The sequence below is a fragment of the Canis aureus genome, chromosome 3 (assembly GCF_053574225.1).
Source record: "Canis aureus isolate CA01 chromosome 3, VMU_Caureus_v.1.0, whole genome shotgun sequence".
NCBI lineage: Eukaryota > Metazoa > Chordata > Mammalia > Carnivora > Canidae > Canis > Canis aureus.
In genome coordinates, this window is record NC_135613.1 from 49,148,533 (window position 1) to 49,174,885 (window position 26,353).

Sequence of the window (26,353 nt, forward strand, 5' to 3'; positions counted from 1 at the left end):
ATTTTATTATTTATTAATTTTCACAACTGTTTGCTGATAAATGCTCTCTTAACTAAAGGAAGCTTGCTTCTGTTTTGACTTTACTGAGAATTTGAAAATTTGTTTTTAAATCCAGAAATAAATAAGAATTGTGCTCAATACCCACCCTGTCTAGAGACCCCATATTCCTCCCCAGGCTACAGTTGACTCAAATGACCTTGCAGACAGATTTCCAAACTAGTCCTGTTTTTAACCACCTTCATTCTTACTTCCCAAAGTGCCTCACACCACCCATTTCCTGAGCCTCTGGGAAATTTGCACTAAAATCAGGTTGGATCTTTGCTCATCCCCACTGCTGGCTTGGGATTTAGTTTTGTTAGGTCTGTTATGTTAGTTACTTCTGGTCTATCTGCATTTCAGATGCCAGAATTTTGTTTCCTTTCCTCTTTCCTTTTTTGCTTGTCAGTTAACACCTGGGGGCGGGGGGAGCAATCTCTTTTTTTCTATGGTCTTAGTGAGGCTTCAAGAGGGAATGAAAGTAAGTCCATGTGTTCAATCTGCTTTACTTACCTACAAGTCTCAGAGCTCTTTATACATTAAAATATTAGCCTTATCTATCACAGGGGCTCTAGATCATCTTTTTAAAATATTTAATCTTCTTTTGCATTTATGTTTATTTTACTATGTAGAACTATAACTTTTTTCTTTAGGTGAATGGCCATTTGTTTTACCATCATTTATTTAGAAGTCTCTGTTTGAGTACCCTGGTAGACACAGGCATAAACAGGAATTTAGTAGGTGTCTGATGTTCTGGTCTTCCACTGACTCATGGTCTGGTTCTCTGCCACACACTACTCCTGTGCAGAAAAATGAGAAAGTTCCATCCAATATGCTGTACCACAGGAGGAGCTTCTGTTAGCTGTCATCGTGACAAATTACAAGTTTTCCATCTCAATGTTTTTCATTAATTGCTTTTGTTTGCTGATTTTCTAGAGTTGTTGAGGCAGACTATTGCAAATAATTATTTTTTCCCCTTCTTTCTGATGTTTATACCTCTTGTACTTTTTTAAATTGCATTCATGAAAGTCCAGAAAATGTTGAACACTACTGTTGATGTTGGATATTCTTGTCTTGTTTTCCATTCACAGTTCACAGTAGCATCACACCTTTAAATATATTTTTGTGTTGTTTTCTAGTAAATACTCTCTCAGCTAAAGGAAGCTTATTTACTGAGATTTTTTTTTTGATCTGGAAATAGGTAAGAATTGTATCAAATTCCTTTTTGACATTTGTTGAACAATGCATAAGGGGTTTTCTCTTTCAACCCACTTATGTAATTAACATAAATATATTATATTGTGTAACAGATTTTTTCATAGGGATACATTCTTATATTCCTGGGTTAGAAATCCCAATTTAGTCACAGGACATGATGTATATATAATCCGGTATATTACTCTTGGGGGAAAATTGCTACTTAATTATGGTCATTCTTTAATATGAAGCATATTTTTATACTCTGTTAGTTATAAAGGGACATTTGGCTTGTTATTGTTACATGGCTTAGGTATAAATGAATTTTTGTATTAATATGACCTGGTTTTTTGTTAAGATGTCAGCAAGCACTGAAACCCTGTATCATTTGTACACAATCCAAATGCAATTAGGTATTTTTCTGCCTTCTCCAGTAGGGTTGGTGACAATTTTTAGCCAGAAGGAACATATTATACTCTGGGATATAGGACAGATCTACAAGACTCTGACGCTCCTTCTAACAAATGAGAACCCAAAGTGTTCTGAAATTTTGTTGGTTTGAAGTTGGGAAACCCCTCATTTAGAAGTTGCAATTCTCATGTTCCCCAGAAGTGGAGGCTTAAATTTTTCTTAGAACTGAATGTTCTTTTCCTTTGATCAAACTCCTCTGCACAGACCTTTTAGTTGCATGTAAAGCAGGCCCCTCCATTTGTTCTCAAGGGAACCTTGTGAATGGCCCAGAGCTGCCGTCTGTGGGCGGTGGAGGGTGTCCTTCACTATGTGGCCAGTTGATTTGTGGAATTCTGAGTGAGGTGTATTAAAATCTCTTACTCTGATTGTAGTTTTTGTCAAAATCTTTGGTTTCTAAGTTTTTACATAAGATATTTTGATACCAGACTTAAGGGTTCATAACTCTTATATCTTCTTAATATGTTTACCTTTTACTTCAGTTAAACCTTCTGACCTGGAAGTTTTCCTTTTTTTTTTTTTTTTTTTTTGAAGTTTTCCTTTTTTATGCTAATATCCTCTTCCCCTTTCTGCTTAACTTCTATTTGCATGGTATATTTTTTATAATTCCTTTGTTCTTCATCTTTCTTATTCATACACTTTAAGTATATTTCTTACAGTTTAGCTTTATCTATAATCCAAAAATTCCTCTAATAGAGAAATTTAGCCCATTCACATTTTCTTGTGGCTTATTAGTGTGTATTTACTCTTATTCTTGTTATCTTCTTTTTAGGATGCTTTTCTTACTAGATTTCTTTTTCCTGATTTCCAGTCACCTAACCATGAACATTGTAAGGCCTGTGGATTGAGAAAAATGAGATGATAAGAAAGATGAGAAAGGCCTAAGAATCTTAGTAGCATATCCTGATAATTATGTGAAAACTAAAGCTAAAATCAGTTCTATTCAAATTTGAGTAGAATAAACAGACTTTTTCCCCTCAAAATCAAAGCTTTCCGATGCAGGGCTAGAAAAGCCAGTTGAATTAATGAGGAATGGGCCAGTGAGCCCCAGTGGGGTTGGACATCAGAGAAAGGGCCCAGCTGCCTTTGCCCCGCACACTTTCTGAGTAACCCCAAGGAGGGGCCAGGCAGACAGGTCACTAGCCCTGTGAACCATCCAGAGCCAGTGCTGTGCCCAGATTTAAAGACCCAGGTAGACCAGCGGGGAGGATAGGCCAGACAGCAACCTGGAAGGGTTCTGGTGATAAAGCGGAGGTGAAGACAGAAGGGTCAGACATGTCCCTGCCTGACAGTGTCAGACTTCTGGTCACACAAGCACCAGCTGGGGCTGAGTCCTTCTGCAAGACAGGGTGCAGAGCCCCCAAGGCATCAAAGTTCCACCAGGCACAAAACAGTGGCAGCATCACAGCCCAGCAGAACTACCAAACAGTGATTTTAAAGGAACCACAGGAAACTTTTCACTCAAATTGGGGAAGTTACCTAACAGCTTGCTAAGTGGAACAGGATATTCTTGAAAGTACTCTTAATTACATGGGAGGATTCATCGTTGTTGAATGAAATCCACTTAGCTGCTTTTATCGGTGTTTGTGGGCAGATGGGCAGGGATCTATCCCTTCTGCTCTGTTGTCATTCCTGTCATCCTTGATCTCTTTTTTTCTTTTTATTGTGGTAAAATAGACAGAATGTGAAATTCACCATTTTAACCATTTTTAAGCATATAGCTCCATGGCGTTAGCACACTCGTGTCGTTGTGCTGCTATTAACATCATACACCCACAGAACTTTTTCATCTTCCCAGTGGAATCCCTGTCTAAGAACCAATTCCCCAGCCCCTCGTAAGCTCCGTTCTACTTCCTACCTCCATGCATTTGGCTCCTAGAGGAGCCTCACAGAGTTGGAATTATCCAGCATTCGTTCTTTCGGGTCAGGTTTATTTCTCCTTACATAATGTCCTCAAGCTTCATCCATGTTGTAGCATATGACATCCATCCATCTTCCTCCTGGATGAATTCACAGGAGGGACGCTGCTGCCATGCTTCTGACAAGCTTCTGCTACGCTTCCTCTGGGGGGACCCTTGCCACCATGTCTTGAAAGCCTTTCAGGTCTCCATCGATGACAGAATTAGACTCGTATCTGTAGCTTGTGTGGGAGGTCAGCCTTTTCTGTATACCTGTTTTGTTTCTTCTCCCTTTTCTCAGAAGTATGGAATGTAGTCCACACCCCAATCCCCCATATCACCAGCACCTACCGGAAACAGAGAAAGTCAGTCTTCCTTGTCACTAAGGAAAAGGAAAATATTTTGGTCACCAAGAATTTGGGCTCTAGAGCTCTGTAAGTCAGAAAAGTCTGTTGAAGAACTAGAGGTGGACGGTAACAGCCTGGGGGAGGGTTCAACTAGAGGCTGGACATGGAGTAGAGGCTTGGAGGGAGAGCAGAGATCCACAGGCCCCTAAGGGAGTGGCCACTGCTCAGAGGCCTGGCTGCAAGTGCACAGGACAGCCCCAAAACCCAAATGTAGGGCTCAGCTCAGCAACTCTGCAGGCTGAGAGACCCACATCCTGCCTGTTCCAACCTGCTGAATTCCTTTCTGTTTTTTAAAGATTTTACTTGAGAGAGAGAGAGAGGGCGTGGTGCACACACAAGTCGGGGGATGGGCAGAGGGACAAGCAGACTCCCTGCTGAGCAGGGAACCTGCCTTGGAGCTCCATCCTAGGACCTTGAGATCATGACCTGAGCCAAAGTCAGACACTTAACCAACTGAGCCACCCAGGCACCCCAACCTGCTGAATGCCTACAAAATGCAGAAGATGAGGTGGGCTCTTAGAAACAGCATCAGATTCCAGTTAAGGGCTCTTGATTTGAGTTAGCTGAGTCTTCTGGTTTTACAGGATCATTTGAGGGAAACATCTGCGTTCAAACATTGCCAGTGCACACATTTTTTATATGTATAGAATGTTAGATGTCCTGCCAGCTTCAGGAAGTAAAAGCATGGTTTTCCAAATAAAATGTTGTAAGAACGTTTCCTCCTACTGTGGACTGAGGTTGATTTAAAGTGCCTTTGTCCTTTCCTCCCTGTGGATCCTTTGTCCTGCCAGAGGACCTCCATAGATCAAATATGCCAGCAACTGGTATTGTAGCCAACACCATCCAATACCAAAAGCCATTATCTTGCCATCATTAAGAGAGACGAGGCCTTAATGTCTGCTGCTGTTCCCTCTCGATCCCCCAGGACAGCATATAAGTCTATTTAGATAATAACAGTCCCAAGTGAATCTGCACTGAGTATTTTTTTCTGTTCTCTTATTCATGAAATGTTCATCTGGGAAAAAGAAATAGTCTAGCTCCAGAAGCTTATGATTTTAGAGACTGAATTCAGTCTTTCTGGGAGTGAGAGGTTTAGCTAGGGTTGAAGATTGTCTCATATAAGTTAAACTTGGTCATGGAACAAAATTCCTTAGAACAAATTGCTCAGTTCTTACGTATTATTTTCTTAGTAGGCACATCCAAAAATACAGAAATGCTGTTTCCCCTTTTAAAAAAAAAAGTTTTCCTTACTAAAAATATTCTTATTTGGAGTGGTAGAGAGAGCATCGGGGTGGACGTTACTTTCTGAAACTTTGTGGACACTTTTATGAATGTGGAGGGAGGTTATCACATGTCACGACATGGGAGGAGTAAAAGAACCTCTCTGAGGGCAGCTTGGCAGAATCTGTCATAATTTATTCCTTATGTGTACAGTATGACAACAAAAGACTGGAGGCGACTTAAAGAGACTGTGGTATCGGGGTGCCCGGGTGGCTCAGTGGTTGAGCATCCGCCTTCGGCTCAGGGCCTGATCCTAGAGACCTGGGATCGAGTCCCACATCAGGCTCCCTGCAAGGAGCCTGCTTCTCCTTCTGCCTGTGTCTCTGCCTCTCTGTGTGTCTCTCATGAATAAATAAAATCTTTAAAAAGAGAGAGAGAGCATCCATCCATATGATGGACTCCTCCTACAGAGAGAGTGGAGAGTTAATGGTAATGAAAATTGAGCTCTTTATTGAAGAGTCACCATATAGCTGACATTTTTATAAGGGCTTCCTATGTTATTTGTGCATTTACTCTTGACTGCAATCCTCTAGGGTATCTATTCCACAGCCATTTTAAGGATATAGAAACTAAGACACAAAAAAGTTTAGTAATTGCTCACAGTCATACGCTAGTATGTGACAGGGCTTCTGGCTTCAGAAGCCAATCTCTTGATCTCTACACTATCATTGTTTCTCCACGTGTAGTGAAAGAACCTCTCTAGATCTCAGTAAGCGGGAAGAAATCAGAGTACAGAACGTGCCAACATTTGCATAAAAAGAGGGGAATATATATGCACGTTTGTGTAAGTGCAGCACAGTGCTGTCCAGTAGAACTTTCTGCGATGGTGAGAATGTTCTAGAGCTGTACTGCCCAGAACATGAGCCACTAGCCACTTGTGGGGCTTGAGCACTTGAATGGTGGCTAATGTGACTGAGAAACTGAATGATAAGCTTTATTCAATTTTAACTAACTTAGCCACACGTGGCTAGTGGCTGTTGTATTGGATAGTGCAGGATAGGATATACATGGAAAGGTGCAAGGGAAGCTGGTAAGAGATCATTTAACCTTATAGTTTTCAAATTCTACCTTAGCAAAACCTTCTTCAGAAAACTTTAGTTGGAAGAGCAGGTCCCATAGCTGATCATTTCAAAACCACTGGTATAATCTAACAGGTTCGTTTGAAAGATGAGGAAACTGAAAGCCTGGGTGGCTCAGTCAGTTAAGGCCTGAGGTGGCTCAGACCTGCCTTTGTCTCAGGTCATGATCCTGGGGTTCTGGGATCAAGCCCCACGTTGGGCTTCCAGCTCCTGGGGAGCCTACTTCTCCCTGTCCCTCTCCCTCTGTGATCTCTCTCACTCTCACTCACTCTCTCTCAAATAAAATCTTTTTTTAAAAAACAACAGTAGGAATAGGATCAAAAGAGGAGATAAGTTCCAAGGAACCCAACCCCCAAAGTGATTTCCTTGAGGAACAAAAGGTTGTTGGTTTCCATTCTCCCCTTTGCAACAGTTGTAAAAGAAGTAAATAAAGTAGGATGTTCTGAGTTCTGTATAGCTATGTAACTACCCCAAAACTTAGTGGATTACAGTGCAACAGTGTTCATTTTGTTCACATGTCTAGAGTTTAGGCCTGTCCCCTTTCTGTTCCACCATGTCTGAAGCCTCCATTGTCTAGAGGCTGGAATAGTTGTGGGCTGGCCAGTTTCTCTCCAGAAGACCTCTCTGCACTTGGCTGGCCTGGGCTTCGACACACCTTAGGAGCCTCAGAGAGAGTGTTCCAAGAGTACTTAGTAGAAGTTCAAAGCTTCTTATGACGTACCCTGCAAGTCCCAAGTGTCACTTCCTCCACATTCAAGCAAGTTATTAAGGCCAGCCCAGATTCAATAAGAGGAGAATTAGATTCCGCCTCTCAAGTGGAAGATTTTAGAGAATCTGTAGCTGCCTTAGATCTGTCACATAAGGAAAAAAAATTAAGGTCTCTAGCAAGTTCTTAATTGCATCTTCCCTCCCTCATCTACAGCCAAGTCTTTAGTCTTCTTCGATATTTTTTGGGGAAAAAACACAAAACCAATTTTTTCAGATCTGTTTAGCCTAAAAACATAAGGGCTCATATTCATTACCTTGAAATTGACATTGGCCTATTTTGTCTGTAAGTGATGTAATTAATATTTTTAATAACATTGTTTTTCTCAATTATAAAAGTAATACATAGTCATTGTAGAAAAATTGGAAAACACAAAAAAGAAAATGAAGAGGGACACCTGGGTGGCTCAGCAGTTAAGCGTCTGCCTTTGGCTGGGGGTATGATCCTGGAGTCCCAGGATCGAGTCCCACATCGGGCTCCCTGCTTGGAGCCTGCTTCTCCCTCTGCCTATGTCTCTGCCTCTCTTTCTCTCTCTCTCTCTCTCTCTGTCTCTGTCTCTCATGAATAAATAAAAGAAAAAAGAAAAACAAAATGAAGAATTAAGTTAAAATGTCATCTCACTTAAATTTGGTTTCCTGTTTGTGGCCTGTTGAGGTCTTTTTTGGATTTTGACTCTATCCATTTGTTATTCTCTGTCCCTTCTAGACTATCTCAAAGTCAGTGAAAATGGAGACAAGTATAGGACCGACATTTATGTAATTACTGAGAAACATCAAGTATTTAGAACAAATTGCGTAAAGCAGACCCATAGAAACCTAAAACATCAGCGTCTTCCCATGAGCTTCACAGGAATGCCTACAGATTAGAAAACTGAGTTTAGATTAGGGTTTTTTGTTTGTTTTTAATTATGGACTGCTTCATGAATTTGCATGTTATCCTTGCACAGGTACCATGCTAATCCTCTCTCGTTCCAATTTTGGTATATATGCAGCCAAAGCAAGCACTATAGATTATTTTTCATAAACATTTTTCAAAACCAGAACAAGTTTGCTTAGCTTAATTGATAGAAACTAGGATATTTCCAGTTCCCCATTCTGAACAATAATGGTGTGGCAAACATTCCTGTGGGTGTCTTTGGGGAAACGCATGACTATTTTCTCTAGAATAGATACCTACAGGGGATCCCTGGGTGGTGCAGCGGTTTGGCGCCTGCCTTTGGCCCAGGGCGCGATCCTGGAGGCCCGGGATCGAGTTCCACGTCGGGCTCCCAGTGCATGGAGCCTGCTTCTCCCTCTGCCTGTGTCTCTGCCTCTCTCTCTCTCTCTCTGTGACTATCATAAATAAATTTTTTTTAAAAATGTTTAGAATAGATACCTACATGTGAAATTACTTAGTCAAATCATATTTTTATTTTTTAAAAATATGTTTCTTGTTGCCTTCCTAAAAGCCAATGCCAGTTTATATTCCCATCAGCCAAAGTAAGAATACCCATTTTGGGGTGCCTGGGTGGCTCAGCCAGTTAAGCATCTGATTCTTGATTTCAGCTCAGGTTATGACCTCAGAGTTGTGAGATCGAGCCCAGCATTGGGCTCCCTGCTAGATGTGGAAGCTGCTTAATATTCTGTCTCTCCCTCTCCCCTACCCCTCTCTCATTCTCTCTCTCCTCTAAAAAAAACAGAAATGCCCATTTCCCAAATCTTCATTAACTGTGAATTAAAAATCTTTTTAACTTTTACCAATTTGATGAGTGAAAATAGTTTACTATTTTATTTTATTTTATTTTATTACTATTTTATTTTTTGATGAGACTCAAATGTTTCAAATGTTTCTGACCCTGTTTCCACTTCACTGCATTACTGATTCATTCCTCGGCCAATTTTTCCTTGACTTGTTATCTCATATGTATTATAAGAATATATTCCAGATATTAGTAGTTTGGTATATATATATAGATCCTTTAATTTTGTTATACAGAAACAATTTTATGTAATCCGTTTTCTCAATCCTTTTTTAAATGCTTTTTCTGTTTTGTGCCTTACATGGCTTTCTTTCCCTCAAGAGTATAAACCTATTTATTTAGATTCTAATAATGTCTAATTTTGGCTTTTAAATTTAGCTGTCTGGAGCTTATCTCTAGACGACTAATATCCAAGAGGAGGGAAACTCATGAGGAGACCCCCATGGTCAGCATTGGGAACAGTTCCTATGTCAGAGTGTAGAGAGCTGGAGTGGCAACTGAGCATGGAATCCCATGGAGCCTCATGAGGGAGGCAGCCATCAGTGGCAGCTGAGACAGCAGCATTCTAGAATATGGGGCATCAGAAAGGAAAAAGCTATGCAGAGAAGGGGCCTAGATAGTTTGTGTGCAAATCATCCTGTGTATGCAACCTCAGGCTATGCTATCCGTGTGTGGGGCTGGACTACTGGAGGTTTACCAGATAGTCTGAGATGGGAACAGAGATATTATTATTTTGGAGGGGGAGGGGAACAGAGATACTAGAATTGAATGAATGTAGACATCCACCCAATCCAAGGAATGAACCCTAAACCCATGTGCGAGGAAGGAAGTGTAGGCTGCATTTGTTGAGATTTCACAAGAACCCACTTGCGTGTACATATGCTCTATACTGTGTTTCACCAAATCTTCAAAATAACCTTGGTTCTCCCAGGGCACTTTTCCTGTACATGCTGAACTCCAGTGAGAAATTAATTTTTCTTTCGTCCTCTATGATCTGTACACTGTTACACCCCTCCCCCTCCCAAAACTGAGTCTAATTTTACAGCTGTGACTATAAAGACATATCAAAAAAGAGTCTCAGAGAAGTCCCAGGAATGAGGATATTTAGGTCATGGTGTGCCCAAGACATCTAGTTCCTGTAGCTGTGAACAGACTGCATTTTCTTTTAAATATTTAAGTTAAATATTTAATTTTAATATTTAATTTAAATATCTTTTAAATATTATAGTTGTCATATAATATTATGTTAGTTTCAGATGCATGATTCAACATTTTATATGTATTACTAAATGCTCACCATTTAAGTGTGTTACCATCTGTCACCATACAGTCATTGTAATATTATTGACTATATTCCCTATGCTGTACTTTTCATCCCTGTGATGTATTTATTTTATAACTGGAAGTTTTTACCTCTTTTTTTTTTTTAAGATTTTATTTATTTGAGAGAGAGTGCAAGCACAAGTGAGGGGAGGGGCAGAGGGAGAGGGAGAAGCAAACTCCCCCTGAGCAGGGAGCCCGACTCAGGGCTCAATCCCTGAGGACCCTGAGATCATGACCTGAACTGAAGACAGATGCTTAACTGACTGAGCCACCCAGGTGCCCCAGAAAGTTGCACCTCTTGATCCTCTTTGCCTATTTTGCCCATCACCCCACCCCTTCCCCAGTGGCAACCACCAGCTTATTCTCTATATTTATGAGTCTGTTTCAGTTTCTTGTTTGTTTGTTCATACATTTGTTTTTTTATTCCACGTGTAAGTGAAATTATATGGTACATGTCTTTGACTTATTTCACTTAGCATACTAGGTTCTTATATGTCACAAACAGCAAGATTTCATTCTTTTTATGGCTGAGTAATGTGTGTGTGTGTGTGTGTGTGTGTGTGTGTGTGTGTGTGTGACATCTTTACCCATTGGACATGTAGGTTGCTTCCATATCTTGGTTATTGTAAATAATACTGCAATAAGCATAGGAGTGCATACGTATTTGCAGATTAGTGTTTTTATTTTCTTTGGGTACATACCCAGAAGTGGAATTATTGGATCATATGGTATTTCTATTCTTAATTCTTTGAGGGACCTCCCCACTGTTTTGATTTTTTTTAAAGATTTTATTTATTCATGAGACACAGAGAGAGAGGCAGAGACACAGGCAGAGGGAGAAGCAGGCTCCTCATAGGGAATCCAATGTGAGACTCGATCCCCAGACCAGGATCACACCCTAAGCCAAAGGCAGACGCTCAACCACCAAGCCACCCAGGCATCCCCCACTGTTTTTTTCCCCCCACTGTTTTTTATAGTGGCTGCACCAATTTACATTCCCACCAACAGTGCATGAGCATTCCCTTTTCTCTGCATCCTTACCAATGCTTACTTCTTGTTCCTTTGATACTAGCCATTCTGACTGGTATGAGGGGATCGTCTCATTGGGTTTTGATATGCATTTCCCTGATGATGAGTGATGTTGAGCATCTTTTCATGTATCTGTCAGCTGTCTGTATGTTTTCATATCTTTTTGAGAAAAATGCCTATTCATATCCTCTGTCCATTTTTTATTTTATTTTATTTTTTTATTTGAGAGAGAGAAAGTGAGTAAGAAAATACAAATCAGGGAGAGAGGCAGAGAGAAAGGGAAAAGCAGTCTCCATCTCAGGACCCTGAGATCATGACTCAAACCAGAGGCAAACCCTTAACCCACTAAGCTACCCAGGTACCCCCTCTGCCCATTTTTTAATTGGATTGCTTGTTTTTACTTTGTTTTTTTGTTGTCGAGTTGTATGAGTTCTTTATATACTTTGGATGTTATCCCTTTATCATATACATTATTTGCAAATACCTTCTCCCATTCAGCAGGTTACCTTTTCATTTTGTTGATGGTTTCCTTCACTGTGCAAAAACTTTTTAGTTTGATGTAGTCCCAGTAGTTTATTTTTGCTTTTGTTGCCCTTGCCAAAGGAGACAGATCCAAAAAAAATATTGCTGAGTCTAATGTTGAAGAATTTACTGCCTATTTTCTTTTAGGAGTTTTATGGTTTTGAGTCTTTTATTTAGATCTTTAATCCACTTTGAGTTTATTGTTATGTGTGGTGTAAGCAAGCGATCCAGTTTTTTTTTTTTTTTTTAAGATTTTATTTATTTATTCATGAGAGACACAGAGAGGGAGGGAGAGACAGACATAGGCAGAGGGAGAAGCAGGGTGTGGGGAGCCCAATGCGGGACTCGATCCCAGGACCCTGGGATCACGACCTGAGCCAAAGGCAGACACTCAGCCACTGAGCCACCCAGGTGCCCCCAGTTTCATTCTTTTGCATAAGGCTGTCCAGTTTTCTCAACACGATTTATTTAATTTTTTTTCATCATTGTATAGTCTCACCTCCTTTGTTGTAAAATAATTAAGCATAATGTGTGGGTTTATTTCTGGGCTCTTTATTCAGTTCCATTGATCTATGTCTATTTTTGTGGCAGTACCATACTGTTTTGATTGCTACAGCTTTGTAGTATATCTTGAAACTTGGGATTGTCATATCTCCAGATTTGCTCTTCCTTCTTAAGATTACTCTGGCTCTTCAGGGTCTCGTGTGTGGTTCCATACAAATTTTAGGATTATGTGTCCTAGCTCCGTGAAAAATACTATTGGTATGTTCATAGGGACTGCATTGTATCTGTAGATTGTTTTGGCAGGTATGAGCATTTTAACAATATCAATCCTTCCAATCTATGAGCATGATTTTCATTTCCTTTTATTTTCATCTTCAGTCACTTTTATCAATGTCTTACAGTTTTTAAGATATAGGTTTCTCAGTTCTTTGGTTAAATTTATTCCTAGATATTTTATTCATTTGATGCAATTATAAATAGGATTGTTTTCTTAATTTCTCTTTCTGCTAGTTCATTATTAGTATATAGAAATGCAACAGATTTCTGTATATTAATTCTGTATTCTGTAACTTTAAAGAATTCATAAATAAATAAAAATTTAAAAAAATAAATAAATAAACCCTAGGGATCCCTGGGTGGCGCAGCGGTTTAGCACCTGCCTTTGGCCCAGGGCGCGATCCTGGAGACCCAAGATCGAATCCCACGTTGGGCTCCCGGTGCATGGAGCCTGCTTCTGTCTCTGCCTCTCTCTCTCTCTCTCTCTCTCTCTCTCTCTGTGACTATCATAAATAAATAAAAATTAAAAAAATAAAAAAAAATAAAGAATTCATTTATCAGTTCTAATAGTTTTTTGGTGGAGTCTTTCAGGTTTTCTATAAATAGCATCATGTCATCTGCAAATAGTGAGTTTTACTTCTTCCTTACCAATTTGGATGCCTTTTATTTCTTTCTCTTGTCTGATTGCTGTGGCTAGGACTTCTAGTACTCCTTTGAATAAAAGTGGTGAGAGTGGACATTCTGTTCCTGATCTTAGATGAAAAGAGTTCAGCTTTTTACCATTTAGTATAATTTTAGCTGTGGATTTGTCATATATGGCTTTTGTTATGTTGAGGTGTATTTCCTCTGAGCCCACTTTGTTGAGAGTTTTTTATTGTGAATGAATATTGAATTTTGTCAAATATTTTTCTGCATTTATTGAGATGATATGATTTTTACCCTGCAATTTTGTTAAGGTGATGCATCATATTGATTGTTTTGCAAATATTGACACTTCTTTGCATCCCTGGAATAAATCCCACTTGATTGTGGTGAATGATCCTTTTAAAGAGTGCTAAATTTGGTTTGGTAATATATTTTTTTAGCATTTATTTTTGAAGTATAGTTGACATGCAATGTTATATTAGTTTCAGGTGTACCACATAGTGATTCAGCAATTCTGCACATTATACAGTGCTCACCACAATAACTGTAGTTACCATCTGTCACCATACAATGTTATTGCAGTATTATTGACTATATTCCTTATACTGTACTTTACATTTCTGGCACTTCCTTATTTTATAATTGGAATTTTAAACCTCCTAATGCCCTTTACCAATTCTGCCCATCCCTTCACACTCTCCTCTGGCAACCACCAGTTCATTCTCTGTGTTTAGGAGTCTCTTTCTATTTCGTTGTCATTTGTTGTGCTTTTTAGATTCCACATACATGTGAAATCATATGATATTTGTCTTTTTCTGGGTTTGCTAATATTTTGTTAAGGATTTTCACATCTATGTTTAGCAGGGATATTGGCTTATAATTTTCTTTTTTTATAGTATCTTCCTCTGGTTTGGGTATCAAGGTAATACAGATCTCATGAAATGAATTTGGAAGCATTCCTTCCTCTTCAAATTTTTGTCATAGTTTGGGAAGGATAGGTATAGGTATAGGTATTAACTCTTACTTAAATGTTTCATAGAATTTACTTGTGAAGCCATCCTGTCCTGACCTTTTGTTTGATGGTAGTTTTGTTTGTTTATTTGTTTGTTTGTTTTTTAACCAATCCAGTTTCATTACTAGTAGTCAATCTGTTCAGATTTTCTATTTCTTCCTGACTCCGTTTTGGAAAATGTTATGTTTCAAGGAATTTTTCTTTTAGATTGCCCATCTTGTGGGTACATAATTTTTCATAGTAGTTTCTTATGATTCTTTGTGTTTCTGTGGGATTGGTTGTAATTTCTCTTTCATTTCTGATTTTATTCCTCTCTTTCTTCTTGATGCATCTGGCTAAAGGTTTATCGATTTTGTTTATCTTTTCAAAGAACTAGCTCTTAGTTCATTGATATTTTCTATTTTTCCAAGTCTTTATTTCCTCTCTGATCTTTATTTCTTTCCTTCCACTAACTTTGGGCTTTCTTTGTTCTTCTTTATCTAGTTTCTAATAGACATAAGATTATATGATTTGAAATTTTTCTTATTTCTTGAAATAGTCTCATATTGCTATAAACTTGCGTGTTGGAACTGCTTTTGCTGTATCCCAAAGATTTTGAACAAATGCAAATTTGTTTCCATTTGCATTTGTTTTCAGTATTTTTAAACTTTCTCTTTGATTTCTTCATTGCCCTGTTGGTGGTTTCTTAACTTTTCCTCATCTGTTTCATTTCTTTTCTTTTCTTTTTTTTTTTTTTGTTTGTTTGTTTCATTCCTTTTCTTTTCTTTTTTTTCTGCTCAATTTGGATGATTTTTACTATTCTGTATCCAGATCATGAGCACCCTCCTGTTGTGACTAGGCCTCAACTGCTCTGGACGCACTGACCCAAGCACAGCTGGCCAAGAGGCCTCCCCCCCCCCCCCCCCCCGCAAAAGCTGCAGACATGCTCGTGGGAGAGCTGCCCCCTGCCCTGGAGCAGGAGTCACTTGGAAGTCGCAGCTGGGACTGCCCACCAGGTGTTGGCAGGGTATGAGCCACTTTGGAGAGGGATACCTGCCAGAGTGAGTGGATTGGCTGTGTAGGTCTGCAGGGGGAACGCTGGGCTGGGCAAGCAGCACTGGCAAAGTAGATGGACAGTATCAGAACTGCTGCTGATACAGCAGATGGCTGCTCCCCGTCTAGGGCCAGCTAGGCTGAAGGAGGGCAAGAAAAATAGCACCTGCCAGCACTTCCATTATCAGAGAAAGCTTCTACAGGTCCCTGCTCCTCCAGCACACATTCTAAAATTAGTCAGTAAATCTCATTCCAGTATAACCCAGGTGCTTTCCAAACTGCTTCCTCTGTTCTGGGTCTGAAATCCAATGATACTGCACACTGACCCTTTAGGAGCAGAATCTCCATTTCCTATTGCCCTTGGACTCTCCCAGATTTAAGTCCCAACTGATTTTCAAAACCAGACGTTATAGGGGGTTCATCTTACCAGGGTGTTTGGAGGAGGGGTACCTGAAGCAGGCCTTAATCCTCAAAGAGGACTTCTATACCTGTGACATTGCTCCTACCTGTAGGTCCACACTAGGGGCTTTGGTTCCCTACCATGTCTCTGCCCCTGCTACCCTACTCCATGTGGCTTTGCCTTTCATCTTTAGCTGTGGAAGAGCTGCTCTGTTGGTTTTCAGGTGGTTTTTATAGTGAGCTGCTCTGGGTGTAGTTGTAGCCTTGGTGGGAGGAAGTGGACTCAGGGTTCTTTTTCTCTCCCATCTTCCCTAGACCCCAACAAACTGCATTTTCTCATCAGTCTCCTATCTTCCTCCCAGAAGATTTGGGATTTATTCTTTTTAACTTTTTCTAGACTTTCGAGTTTAGTGCCCACAGAGTCAACCCATTCACAGAAAGCTAATGTCGGAACCTAGAGATCCTTGGAAAAGATGCAGTGGTGGGAATGGGGCCAGACAGCTATAGAATCCAGTTGTGGTCTCCATAGTATTGAGCGTGGGACCCATTCCAGCATGTGCTCTGCAGCTTCTCTCCAGCGCTGATGTTTTCACCAAACCCTACTGTTTCCAGGCAACAAAAGGCAAATGAAATGAGCCTTCTAGAAGCAAGTGCTGTGGATTGCTGGCTTTTGCTTTGCTTTTGTCCCCCCACCCCCTCCCGTGTTATTTACGAGTGCTACCTCCACATTCACCCCGTAGAACTTTGTCTACAGTCTCAGCCACTCAAGGGAATATTCCTGGATATTCACTAGTTAGTTGAGCTTCTCATGTAAAAACCCTTCAGTGTATTCACTTTTCTCAAATGACTTTTGCTGCACTGAGGACAAAATTTTATATCTTACACAGTTTTCTTCTAAGCGTTCATAGTAACTTAACCTGTTTTGGAGGTGCTGGAATGTTACCATATATATATACATATGTATATCTGATACCATATACCATACACACACACACACACACACGTATCTCTGAGACTTCCTTTCCCCAGAATTATTTTCCACTCAGAAATATCTCCAAGGTATTTATATCCCAGAGAAAGTTAAAGATAATTTGCAATGTGTAATTACCATTTCCCTTAGGGAAATAATCAGCAAGAAGTTCCTTTTTGTTGTTGCTCTGCTTTTCCCCCTCAGTAAATCTTATAGTACATAAAATTGAAAAAGTTCACTCTATTTTTAGCAGCCACAATTCAGTCCCTTAAGATGACCAGTCTGTCTTTTCTGCTTTCCTCCTTCCCTTCCTCTCATCTTCCCTCCCCTCATCCCTCCCTTTCTTCCTGAGATAGAACGTACACACGCACAGTTCTGTGAAATTTCACAATGCAAAGGTACCCATGCAGTTAGCATCCAGGTTTAGAAACACAGCATTGCCAGCACTCCCAAATCCTCTGTCTGTTCCCTGCCTGTTACTAGCTTCCAGTTAAGGGTAGCAATTATCCTAGTCAGTTACCCACAAGCTCAGCAAGGGTCACCTATCCCCCATCCAAGGCCCAGTCAATCCAGATCATCCCTAATCAAAAATAAAGCTTTTCACCCCTGTTTAGGGGTTGGACCTAGAATTAGTCTTTACCTGGTTCCCGATATTCCTGAGAATGGCCAACTAGCCATGCCTAAGAAATTGTTTTCTTTCTGCCCATTACCCAGTGTGTTGGTACAGTCCACATAATTACTTCCTACCATGGCTACCTCGTCCTCCCTCACTGGTTGCTACAGCAATACTGTGTCTTAGCCCATCTCCCTGAGACCCACACATCTGCCTTACTGCCCACCATGTGAAAAACGAGCATTGTCAAAGTGTGGCACCCCACATCAGCTAACTCCTCGTTCACCAAGATATATCATACAGCTCACAAAAATATATCTCAGTGAGCAATGAACCACTTTTGTAATAATGATAGCAACAAAGCAACCATTGAGATTTGTATAGTTCTTTGCATCATTTTACATGAGGTATTGTAAACATATGCATGTTTCTAGATGTTCAGCCAACTATGAGCTGTGTTGAGTTGGGAACTGTTGGTACTTTTGTTGTTCAAATGAAATTACAATTTCAAGTGACATTCAGGGAGCAAGAATTGAGGTGGTTCCACTTCACCCTAAGACGGGTAAAGTTTTTACTTGATGGCATCATGTTCTTGGAAGGAGTATATGGCTACAGATCGTAGCTGGTCGTCCTTCATCTCTGCCAGTGTGAGAACAACTCAAGAGTCTTAAACATGACGGATGTGCATTACATGAAAGAGAAGCATTTCCTGACCTGGATGTTGGATTTGATCACCTGCCTAGAATTGGAATCTCCATAATTCTATATATATGTTTTTAAAGATAGGCTACTACTCCTATTTCTAGTATAGTGTTGGTGTGGATGCTGAAGTGCCAGGGCCTGCTTTACGATGTGCCTCCCATTTCCGGAGAGGCCCATGAGCTGCTGTCTATCCAGAAGCATCTGGGCTCTCTGAGCTCTCCTGACGTTGTGAGTGTTTAGATTGATTTTTTTCAACCCTGACTTTGATCTCACCAGATTTTAGTCTCAATCTGTCACTCATTTATACTTGTAGATCAAAAACTGCTCCTCTGTGGCACTCTGTTAACTGAAAGGCAGGGCACTTTGTTATATGAGACAGATGGCATTGTCACCCCTTTGGGTCTGGTCTGTTCTGCCTCTCAGAATGTTCCTGAAGATTGTGCAGATGAAGAAAAATGACATTTGGTATCATTAAAAAAAAATGTTACAAGAAATAAGTGTATAAAATGTTTCAACATTTTTGGAAATGAAAGATTTACCAAATCTTAAAAACTTTAGGTATAAAAGTAAATTTGTGAAAGAAGGAAGGCAGAGAAGGAGGGAGAAAGAAAAGAAAGAAAAAAGAAGAAAGGAAGCACAGCAAACAGGACACGTGCTTTGCTGTTGCACAGAAATGCAGTTTGCCCCTGACTCTGGCCCCAGCGAGATTTCTCTCTGCTCTGGCTTCTTCATCTATGAGATGGGTACAATGCTACTTATGATATACAGTCATTCTGAGAATTAAATGAGGAAATGCCCAGCAGCAGGCACATCGAGGACACTCTACTAATGTCACTGCCCTCCCTACGCCCATTCTTAGAGCTTTATATGTAATAGGCACTGCATCTCGTTTTAGCGCCTGAGACTTTTGAGCGAACCAGACACGGCATGGCCCCCACGTAGGTCTTTCCTCTTCTATTTTAACATGCAAACCTCTTGAGAAAATACAAAATTACAGTGTTTCCCATTTCTGAAGCAGCATCCAGGCTCCATCAGGTAGCTCCAGAGTCTCCAAAGAGACTTTTTGAAGCCAGAAATGCAAATGATCAGCTTACCAGGAGGCCTGGCTCTTGCACATTCAGCCTGAACACAGAGACAGGGCATTCTCAGACTTTTATGTAACACTGATGCTTAGCAGCTCTTAAAAATTGGTTGTGCTTGAGTCATGAAAACCAGACCAGAGAGGCATTATTATGGTTGTATGTTGCTCTCAGCCAGATATCCTTCCCCAGGTAAATGTAATTGCAAAGTAGACTGGAGAATCTGACATTCCTGAAAGCCGGCGCTTTGGGGGGACGTTCTGGGGTCCACCTGGGTCATCCTGGACTCTGGCTGGAAGGCAGAAGGGGTTTGATAGAAAGGGCCAGAGGGTTGGGGACTCGGCCTCCTGGAGTGTCTGTCATTCAGCATCCACGTACCATGTGTATGACATGTGACACCACCTCCTCTAGTCTCGGTGTCTTTGTGAAATAAGCCATTTGACCTACCTCATCGCTAGAGGCCCAGTTAGCTCAGACTAACACAGGGAAAATCTAGATAAAATGCTCAAGTGAGGTCATGGGCCATTTGCTTGCAAACCCCTCAGGACTCCACATGGGAAACTGGGATACTATATTTTTACCACACATTTCCACCTACTTATGTCCTTCAAAACGTCTTTACACATGTGTTAGGAAGAATTCCATAAAGTCTCCCTCCCCTATTCTGATTTACCTTTGTGCTATGTTCCTCTTCACCCCTCCTCTCCTACTAAAGTGCATCTGCCTCTGTGGAGACACCCTTAATCACTTCCCAGAGCAGAGTGGAGCTGCTGCTACTGATTGGCATTTAGTTTGGGCAGAGGGAGGGAGAAAGAGTCCGCATCCACGCCTTCAGAAAGAGTCACCTCTTCATCATCTGTTCACCTTTGCCCACTTTGCCGGCCCTGCTTCCCAGGTTGGGGTGTCTGGAGGAGGAAAAGGATTTCAGTGCCTCCCCCAAGCCCAAGAGGCTGTGGGTGGATTACAGGAAGGAACCCACCCTTGCCCAAGTCCTTTTGTTGCACCAGAAGTACCCAAGACCCAGGCCTCAAGTTTAGCAAAGCCCTGGAAGCGTACATTTCTGCAGTGCCTGGCAGGGCCCCTGGACCAGTCTGTTTCAATACATTTAAGCAGCCACTACATAAGATAATCTAAAAGTTAGGGGCACCTGGGTGGCCTCGTTGGTTAAGCATCTGCCTTCGGCCTAGGTCATGATCCCAGGGTCCTGGGATTGAGACCTGCATCGAGGCTCCCTGCTCAATGCAGAGTCTGCTTCTCCCTCTCCCTCTGACTACCACTCCCTGTGCTTGTGTGCACACATGTGTTCTCTCTCTCTGTCAAGTAAATAAATAAAATATTTAAACACACACACACACAATAACCTAAGTGTTAAGGAATTCACAGATTTTGGAACCTGACATTTCATTCCATTTGGGATGAACTTTGTGAATCCAGGGAAGAAAACCCCGTTAATATGGAGCATGGTCAGGGAGAAAAAGGCAGTTGGGGGACAGGTGACAGGTGTGAGGATGTAAGAGGTGGATGGGCTCCAGGGCTATCTGGGGCCTGGGGGACCTGCCTGGGGGAGCCATCAGAAGCCATTGTCTCCACGGGCTGCCTGCCTATAAAGATTCTGCTTTCCTTATCCCTGGGGTTCATAAGCAGCTACTAGGGCTCCCACCTATTCCAGAGGAGGAGTTCCTTTTCCCTTGGGAAGCCTCATAATCCTTGGGTATTTGATGTGCTGGCAAGGATACTGTTGAGTATGAAGAGTTTTCTCTCCCTGAGAAGCCCTTCAATGTGTGAGGAGAAGAGAGTATTAGCAGGGAATAAGCCACGAGACCAGCCATGTAGGTTTTTAAGATTTTGTTTTGTTTTGGTCTGCCTGTTGTTAATTGGAGTCATACATCATGATGATCATGATAATGACTCCTCCTTGACCAGATAAACCTGGGAAATTCTGGGACTTAGAAAGCTGATCGAGTGGGTTAATTTGAGAATAAGATGTCTCAAAGCTTATGATGTACCACAGGGTAAGCAGAAAATCCCCAGGTTTTTGAGCTCTGATGACTAAATTTTCATGCTATCCTGTGAATGGATGTGGTGACACTGGGCCATTGCTGGTACCAAAATTAAATGTATTCCTGGAAGTCTTGGGTGGTTTCTTATCCAGACTTCCTGCAGACCCAGAGGTGGATGCCCGTCTTACCATAGTCTCCTTTGTATTCTATGACTTTGCACAGTTTGGAGAGTAATACTGCTTTTTTCCCCTACAGAACATTGATATCACCAATTTCAGCAGCAGCTGGAGTGATGGCTTGGCCTTCTGTGCTCTCCTCCATACGTACCTGCCTGCCCATATCCCATATCAGGAGCTGAACAGTCAGGAGAAAGTAAGTCACCTGCCCAGTCACCCCTGGTCATCCTCTAGAACATGCAAGGGGAATTCCTGTAATACTGTACATCCCAATGGGGTGGTGTTTACAGACTCCAAGTGGAAATTAGGTTATTGATACCAGGCAGAGATAATTATTGAGTGTATGACGAGGTTGTAGGATCCCACCCTCAGTAAATACTTCGCAGTTTCCCTCATTGCCTAGAAAAATGGAGTGAAGACCAGTTTCCTGTGGCTGCTGAGAAGTTCCTATCACCCCCTTTTTTTTTTGAGAGAGAGAGAGAGAAAACCCTGGTGAAATTTCACCTTCATGGTTTTAAAACCTGGGCCAGCATTTTCAGAGTATTTCCAAAGAACTGGAAGCACCATCAAAAAAATTTCCCTGCTTAGATAAGCTTGAGAAACTGCATATTATGTCACATTCTTAGAGGTTCACAGTGCTCATTAGCACAGTAAAGACTTCAAGAAGTCCTACATTAAAGAAACCTGTGTGGCTCCGTTTAACCCTACATAGGTCAGATTCATAGAATTTTTTTAAATTACCTACAAGAGTTGGCAAATTTTCCTGTTGGAGGCCAACTGGTAGACTATGTGTGTCTCTGTCACAACTACTCATCTACCATGGTAGCGCCCAAGTGGCCACAGATGAAACGAATGGGCATGCTGTATTCCAATAAAACTTTATTTACAAAACCAGGCTGCTGGCCAGATTTGGTCCACAGGCTGTAGTTTGCCAAACCCTGACCTAGAACGTCCTATAAAATCATATTTCATAGAGTGTACTTAGGAAAATGCTGGGCCCTGCACTCATTCTCTCAACAAATATTTCTTGCCAGGCATCATACACAGTAATAAAGACAATAGTGAACAATGCAGACCTGACCTGTTCTTTGCCCTCTAAAGTAGACAGTCCATGGGATCCCTGGGTGGCTCAGCAGTTTAGCGCCTGCCTTTGGGCCAGGGCATGACCCTGAAGTCCCGGGATCGAGTCCCACGTTGGGCTCCCAGCATGGAGCCTGCTTCTCCCTCCTCCTATGTCTCTGCCTCTCTCTCTCTCTATGTCTATCATAAATAAATAAATCTTTTAAAAAAATAAAAAATAAAGTAGACAGTCCACAAGTGAGTAAACCTATCAGAGGTGATGTTATAAATAAATAAATAAATTGCACAAGAGTTATGAGAGAAACCTCATGCTGTGGGAGGGAACAGGTTTCCTAAGTTAGATCAGGAAGGCTGAGAAGGCCTCTCTGAGAGGCAATACTCTTCAGAACGAACAAAGAGCCAATAATACAAAGAGCTGGGAGGAGCTTTCCAGGGTAAGGGAGAGCAGCCAGACGAAGAAAATACCTGAGTACTGTCAGAGATGTGGAAGAGGAGGCCCGCTGGCCAGAGTGCAGTGAGTGGGGAAGAGTGACCTGTGATGGTTCTAGGGGCCAGACCCTGCAGGGCTCCCATGGATGGCTCTGGGAAGGATCTGCATCTTGCTGTATCCTTGATGGGAAGTCGCTAAAAGATTCTAAATGGTGGAGAGACCTATCTAGCCTCACAGGTCATTTTCTGAGATGGGGAAGGAGTAGAAATGCTGAAAAGTTCTGTTTTGATTATCCCACACACTTTATTTTTAAATAAAGCCCAAAACATGGTCATGACATTGATGGTGATAATAACTGAACAGAGTGGTTTAATTTTTTAGTGTTAAAGTACTCCAGAGAAACAGAACTATTAGGATGTGTGATGGGGTGAGGCCTACCCACTCTATGGTAGGTAATGTGCTTTACCCAAAGTCTACCAATTTAAATGTTTATCTCATCTTAAAAATACCTTTATGGAAACATCTAGAATAACATTCTGGTACGATGACCTAGCCACGTTGATACATAGAATTAACCATTATAGAGTGTACAAAAATTTCAAGACATAAAATTTATGCATGGTGCTTTGTTTGTAGTCTGTGGAGCAGGGCTGGACAGGAGTATTAAACATTTGGAAACAAAACAAGAAAACCTGTTCTGTTTTCAATCATGTTAAGTGGAAGATGTTCATGAAGTATGTAGTTTGCAATGTCATGCAGGCAGTTGGATAGCAAATGTGGAGTTTGGAGGGGAGATGAGAGCTGGAATACAGATTCAGGAGTCATCAGTGAGTAGGTTAAGTGCTGCCTAATTGAGTTGAAATGATGGAAAAGTTCTATATTTGTGCTATCCAATATGGTAGCCCCTAGTCCTATGGGCTATTGAATGTGGCTTTAAGTGACTGGAAAATTGAATTTTTTATTTTAATGGCTTTTCATTTAAATAGCTATGTGTCAAGTGTAGCTACTGTATCAAACAGGGCGGGTGTAGTTGATATTTTAAAGCCATGAGAGTGGAGATCACATAGGTCCTAGGTCCTCAGGGAAGTTCTCAAGAAAAACTCCTCTGTATCCACTCTACTGCCAATGTTTCACTTCTGACACTTATGTAAATAGATGTGGGGTTTTCCCACACACACACACCAAACAATTCTGCAACACTAGCTGGGTGTCCTAAAGTGTGACTCAGTTCTGACACTCTCCACCTGGAGAGAGCATCGGGTCCCACAGGTTAAGGGCTGGGTCCCACAAGACTTCCCCCTCCACCTCAGCCCCCAGTGACCTGTAGCTGTCACCTGTGCTTCTGACTGACCAACTATAAACCAGAGGTTCCCATGACCCCTTCCTTAGGTTCAATAAATTTGCTAGAGTGGCTCACAGAACTCAGGGAAACAGTCCACTTACTAGGTTACCAGTTTATTACAAAGGATATTTGAATGACACTAATGACCAGCCAGTTGAGGAGACCCCTATGGTAAGATCCAAAAGGAGAGCAGGAGCTTCTGTCATCTTGGACCTTGGGGTGTGCCACCCTCCCAACACACAGATGCATTCACCACCCAGGTGCTTTCTGAATCCCATCCCTTGGAGCTTAACGGTGGTTTCATTACACAGGCATGGTTTATTAAATCATTGACTAATAGTGATTGAACTCAATCTCCAGTCTGTCTCCTGTCCCAAGAGTGGGGTCAGGGAACGTGGGAGTGAACATTCCAACTCTCTAATCACATGACTGGTTCCCCTAGCAAGCAGCCCCCATTCTTAGGGTATCTGGGGGGGTTTTGAAAAATCACCTCTTTTTTTTTTTAAGATTTTATTTATCCATGAGAGACACAGAGAAAGAGGCAGAGACACAGGGAGAGGGAGAAGGAGGTGCCCTAAAGGGAGCCCCATGTGGGACTCGATCCCAGAACCCTGGGATCACAACCTGAGCCAAAGGCAGATGCTCAACCACTGAGCCACCCAGGCATCCCAAAAAATCACCTCTTTTTTTTTTAAGATTTTATTTATTCATGAGAGACACACGGGGGGGGGGGGGCGGGGGGGGGGCAAAGACACAGGCAGAGGGAGAAGCAGGCTCCATGCAGGAAGCCCAATGCAGGACCCGATCCCGGGACTCCAGGATCCTGCCCTGAGCCCAAGGCAGGCGCTAAACTGCTGAGCCATCCAGGGATCCCCAAAAAATCACCTCTTTAACGTAAACTCAGGTGTGGTTGAAAGGAGTTTGTTATGAATAACAGAAGACATCAATTTCAACTTTATTGTTCTAAAGCCATTTTTGGAACCGAGGACAGAAACTGAAAATTATAACAACAGATGCTCCTGTGGCTCTTACATTGGGAAATTATAAGGATTTTAGGAGCTCTGCCCCAGGAGCCATGCATAAAGACCAAATATATATTTCTTACTATAAATCACACTGTCAAAGAGGCCCAGAGAGAAGGCTAAGGCATCTTGAGGATTCCAGTGCTTGTTATCTAGGTAGAGAGTGACCCAGCAGTGGGAACCAGGGCAGAGCAGCCAGTAAGGAGACAAGCTGGGGCAGTGTGGGGTCCTGTGCATCATGCCCCTTGCAGGCAGAGCCCACCTCCAGCAGTGACCTGTGTCATTCTCTTTGCTTTTCAGCCTCTGCCTTTTCCCTGTGATATTATGAAAATAATCAAGTAAAGAGTGGACATAAAACAATTCAGAATAACCGGAGGACCGTAATAAAACTATAGGAAAGAGACGTCTAAGGACTTAGGCACACACTATCTAAAGCAGGAATCTTCCTGAAAATGTGAAATATTTGTCTTCTGTCCTGCAAGGCATACCAAGGCTTTTTGTCCTCAGATCACTCCGGATCTGTTGGAAAATAATGAACATAAAGTATTTGGTTTCACACTTTGAATCACAAGCATTGCTTCCCTGTGAAAGTGCCTGTGATGCCCACACACCACACAGCCAGCTACCTAGTGACCTGTTGTGGATCTGGAAATATGCAGTAGAACAAGCCAGACACCACAGTGTACTCACTTCCTATTGTCTTTGTGGTACATGGGCTCCTATTCTCCACAGGTAGGGTTGAATTTTTTCCCCCTAATCTAGGATGCTCTCAGGGAGTACCCAGGTGGAAGACTTTGGGTCTGTGAGATTAATGGTACCCCAGGAAGTTCAGAAATCATAAGCTGTTCCTCCTTCCTAGTTGGAAGTGATGAAACCAAGCTAAGTTTGACATCAGTGTTAAATAGGGAATTTCTGATAAACTAATAAGGATGTCTTCTAAGACATTAAAGAGGTATGTTAGAGCCAGTGGAAGATTTGGGCAGTTTTGTAATAGCGTAAGAAGGGGATCCCTGGGTGGCTCAGCAGTTCAGCGCCTGCTTTCGGCCCAGGGCGTGATCCTGGGGTCCTGGGATCGAGTCCCACATCAGGCCCCCTGCATGGGGCCTGCATCTCCCTCTGCCTGTGTCTCTGCCTCTCTCTCTCTCTGTCTCTCATGAATAAATAAATAAAATCTTTTTTTAAAAAAGCGTATGAAACTTCTTCCATGGGGGCTACTCAGATTCAGGTGATAGAATGGAGTGTTTTCATGCAAGTGTCTGAAACAAAATGTTAACGTAAAAGGAGAAATCTGGACTTGGGATGCCTTCTGCTGGCTGTCACTTTCAGA

General features: G+C 41.7%; 1 protein-coding gene and 1 non-coding gene across 8 annotated transcripts in view; one reads left to right on the forward strand and one right to left on the reverse strand.

Annotated features, from left to right (window-relative positions):
- The window catches only part of SPECC1 (sperm antigen with calponin homology and coiled-coil domains 1), a 286,151-nt gene that overhangs the window by 243,819 nt on the left and 15,979 nt on the right, over positions 1-26,353 (forward strand). For all 7 annotated transcript variants that reach the window (XM_077892486.1, XM_077892485.1, XM_077892484.1 and 4 more), the window contains one exon: positions 21,232-21,348. In XM_077892486.1, coding sequence (XP_077748612.1) covers positions 21,232-21,348 — 117 coding nt within the window. The remainder of the gene's footprint in view (positions 1-21,231; positions 21,349-26,353) is intronic.
- LOC144311600 (U6 spliceosomal RNA) lies at positions 8,034-8,136 on the reverse strand. Its single transcript, XR_013377203.1, has one exon. It is a non-coding gene; the product is annotated as a U6 spliceosomal RNA (small nuclear RNA).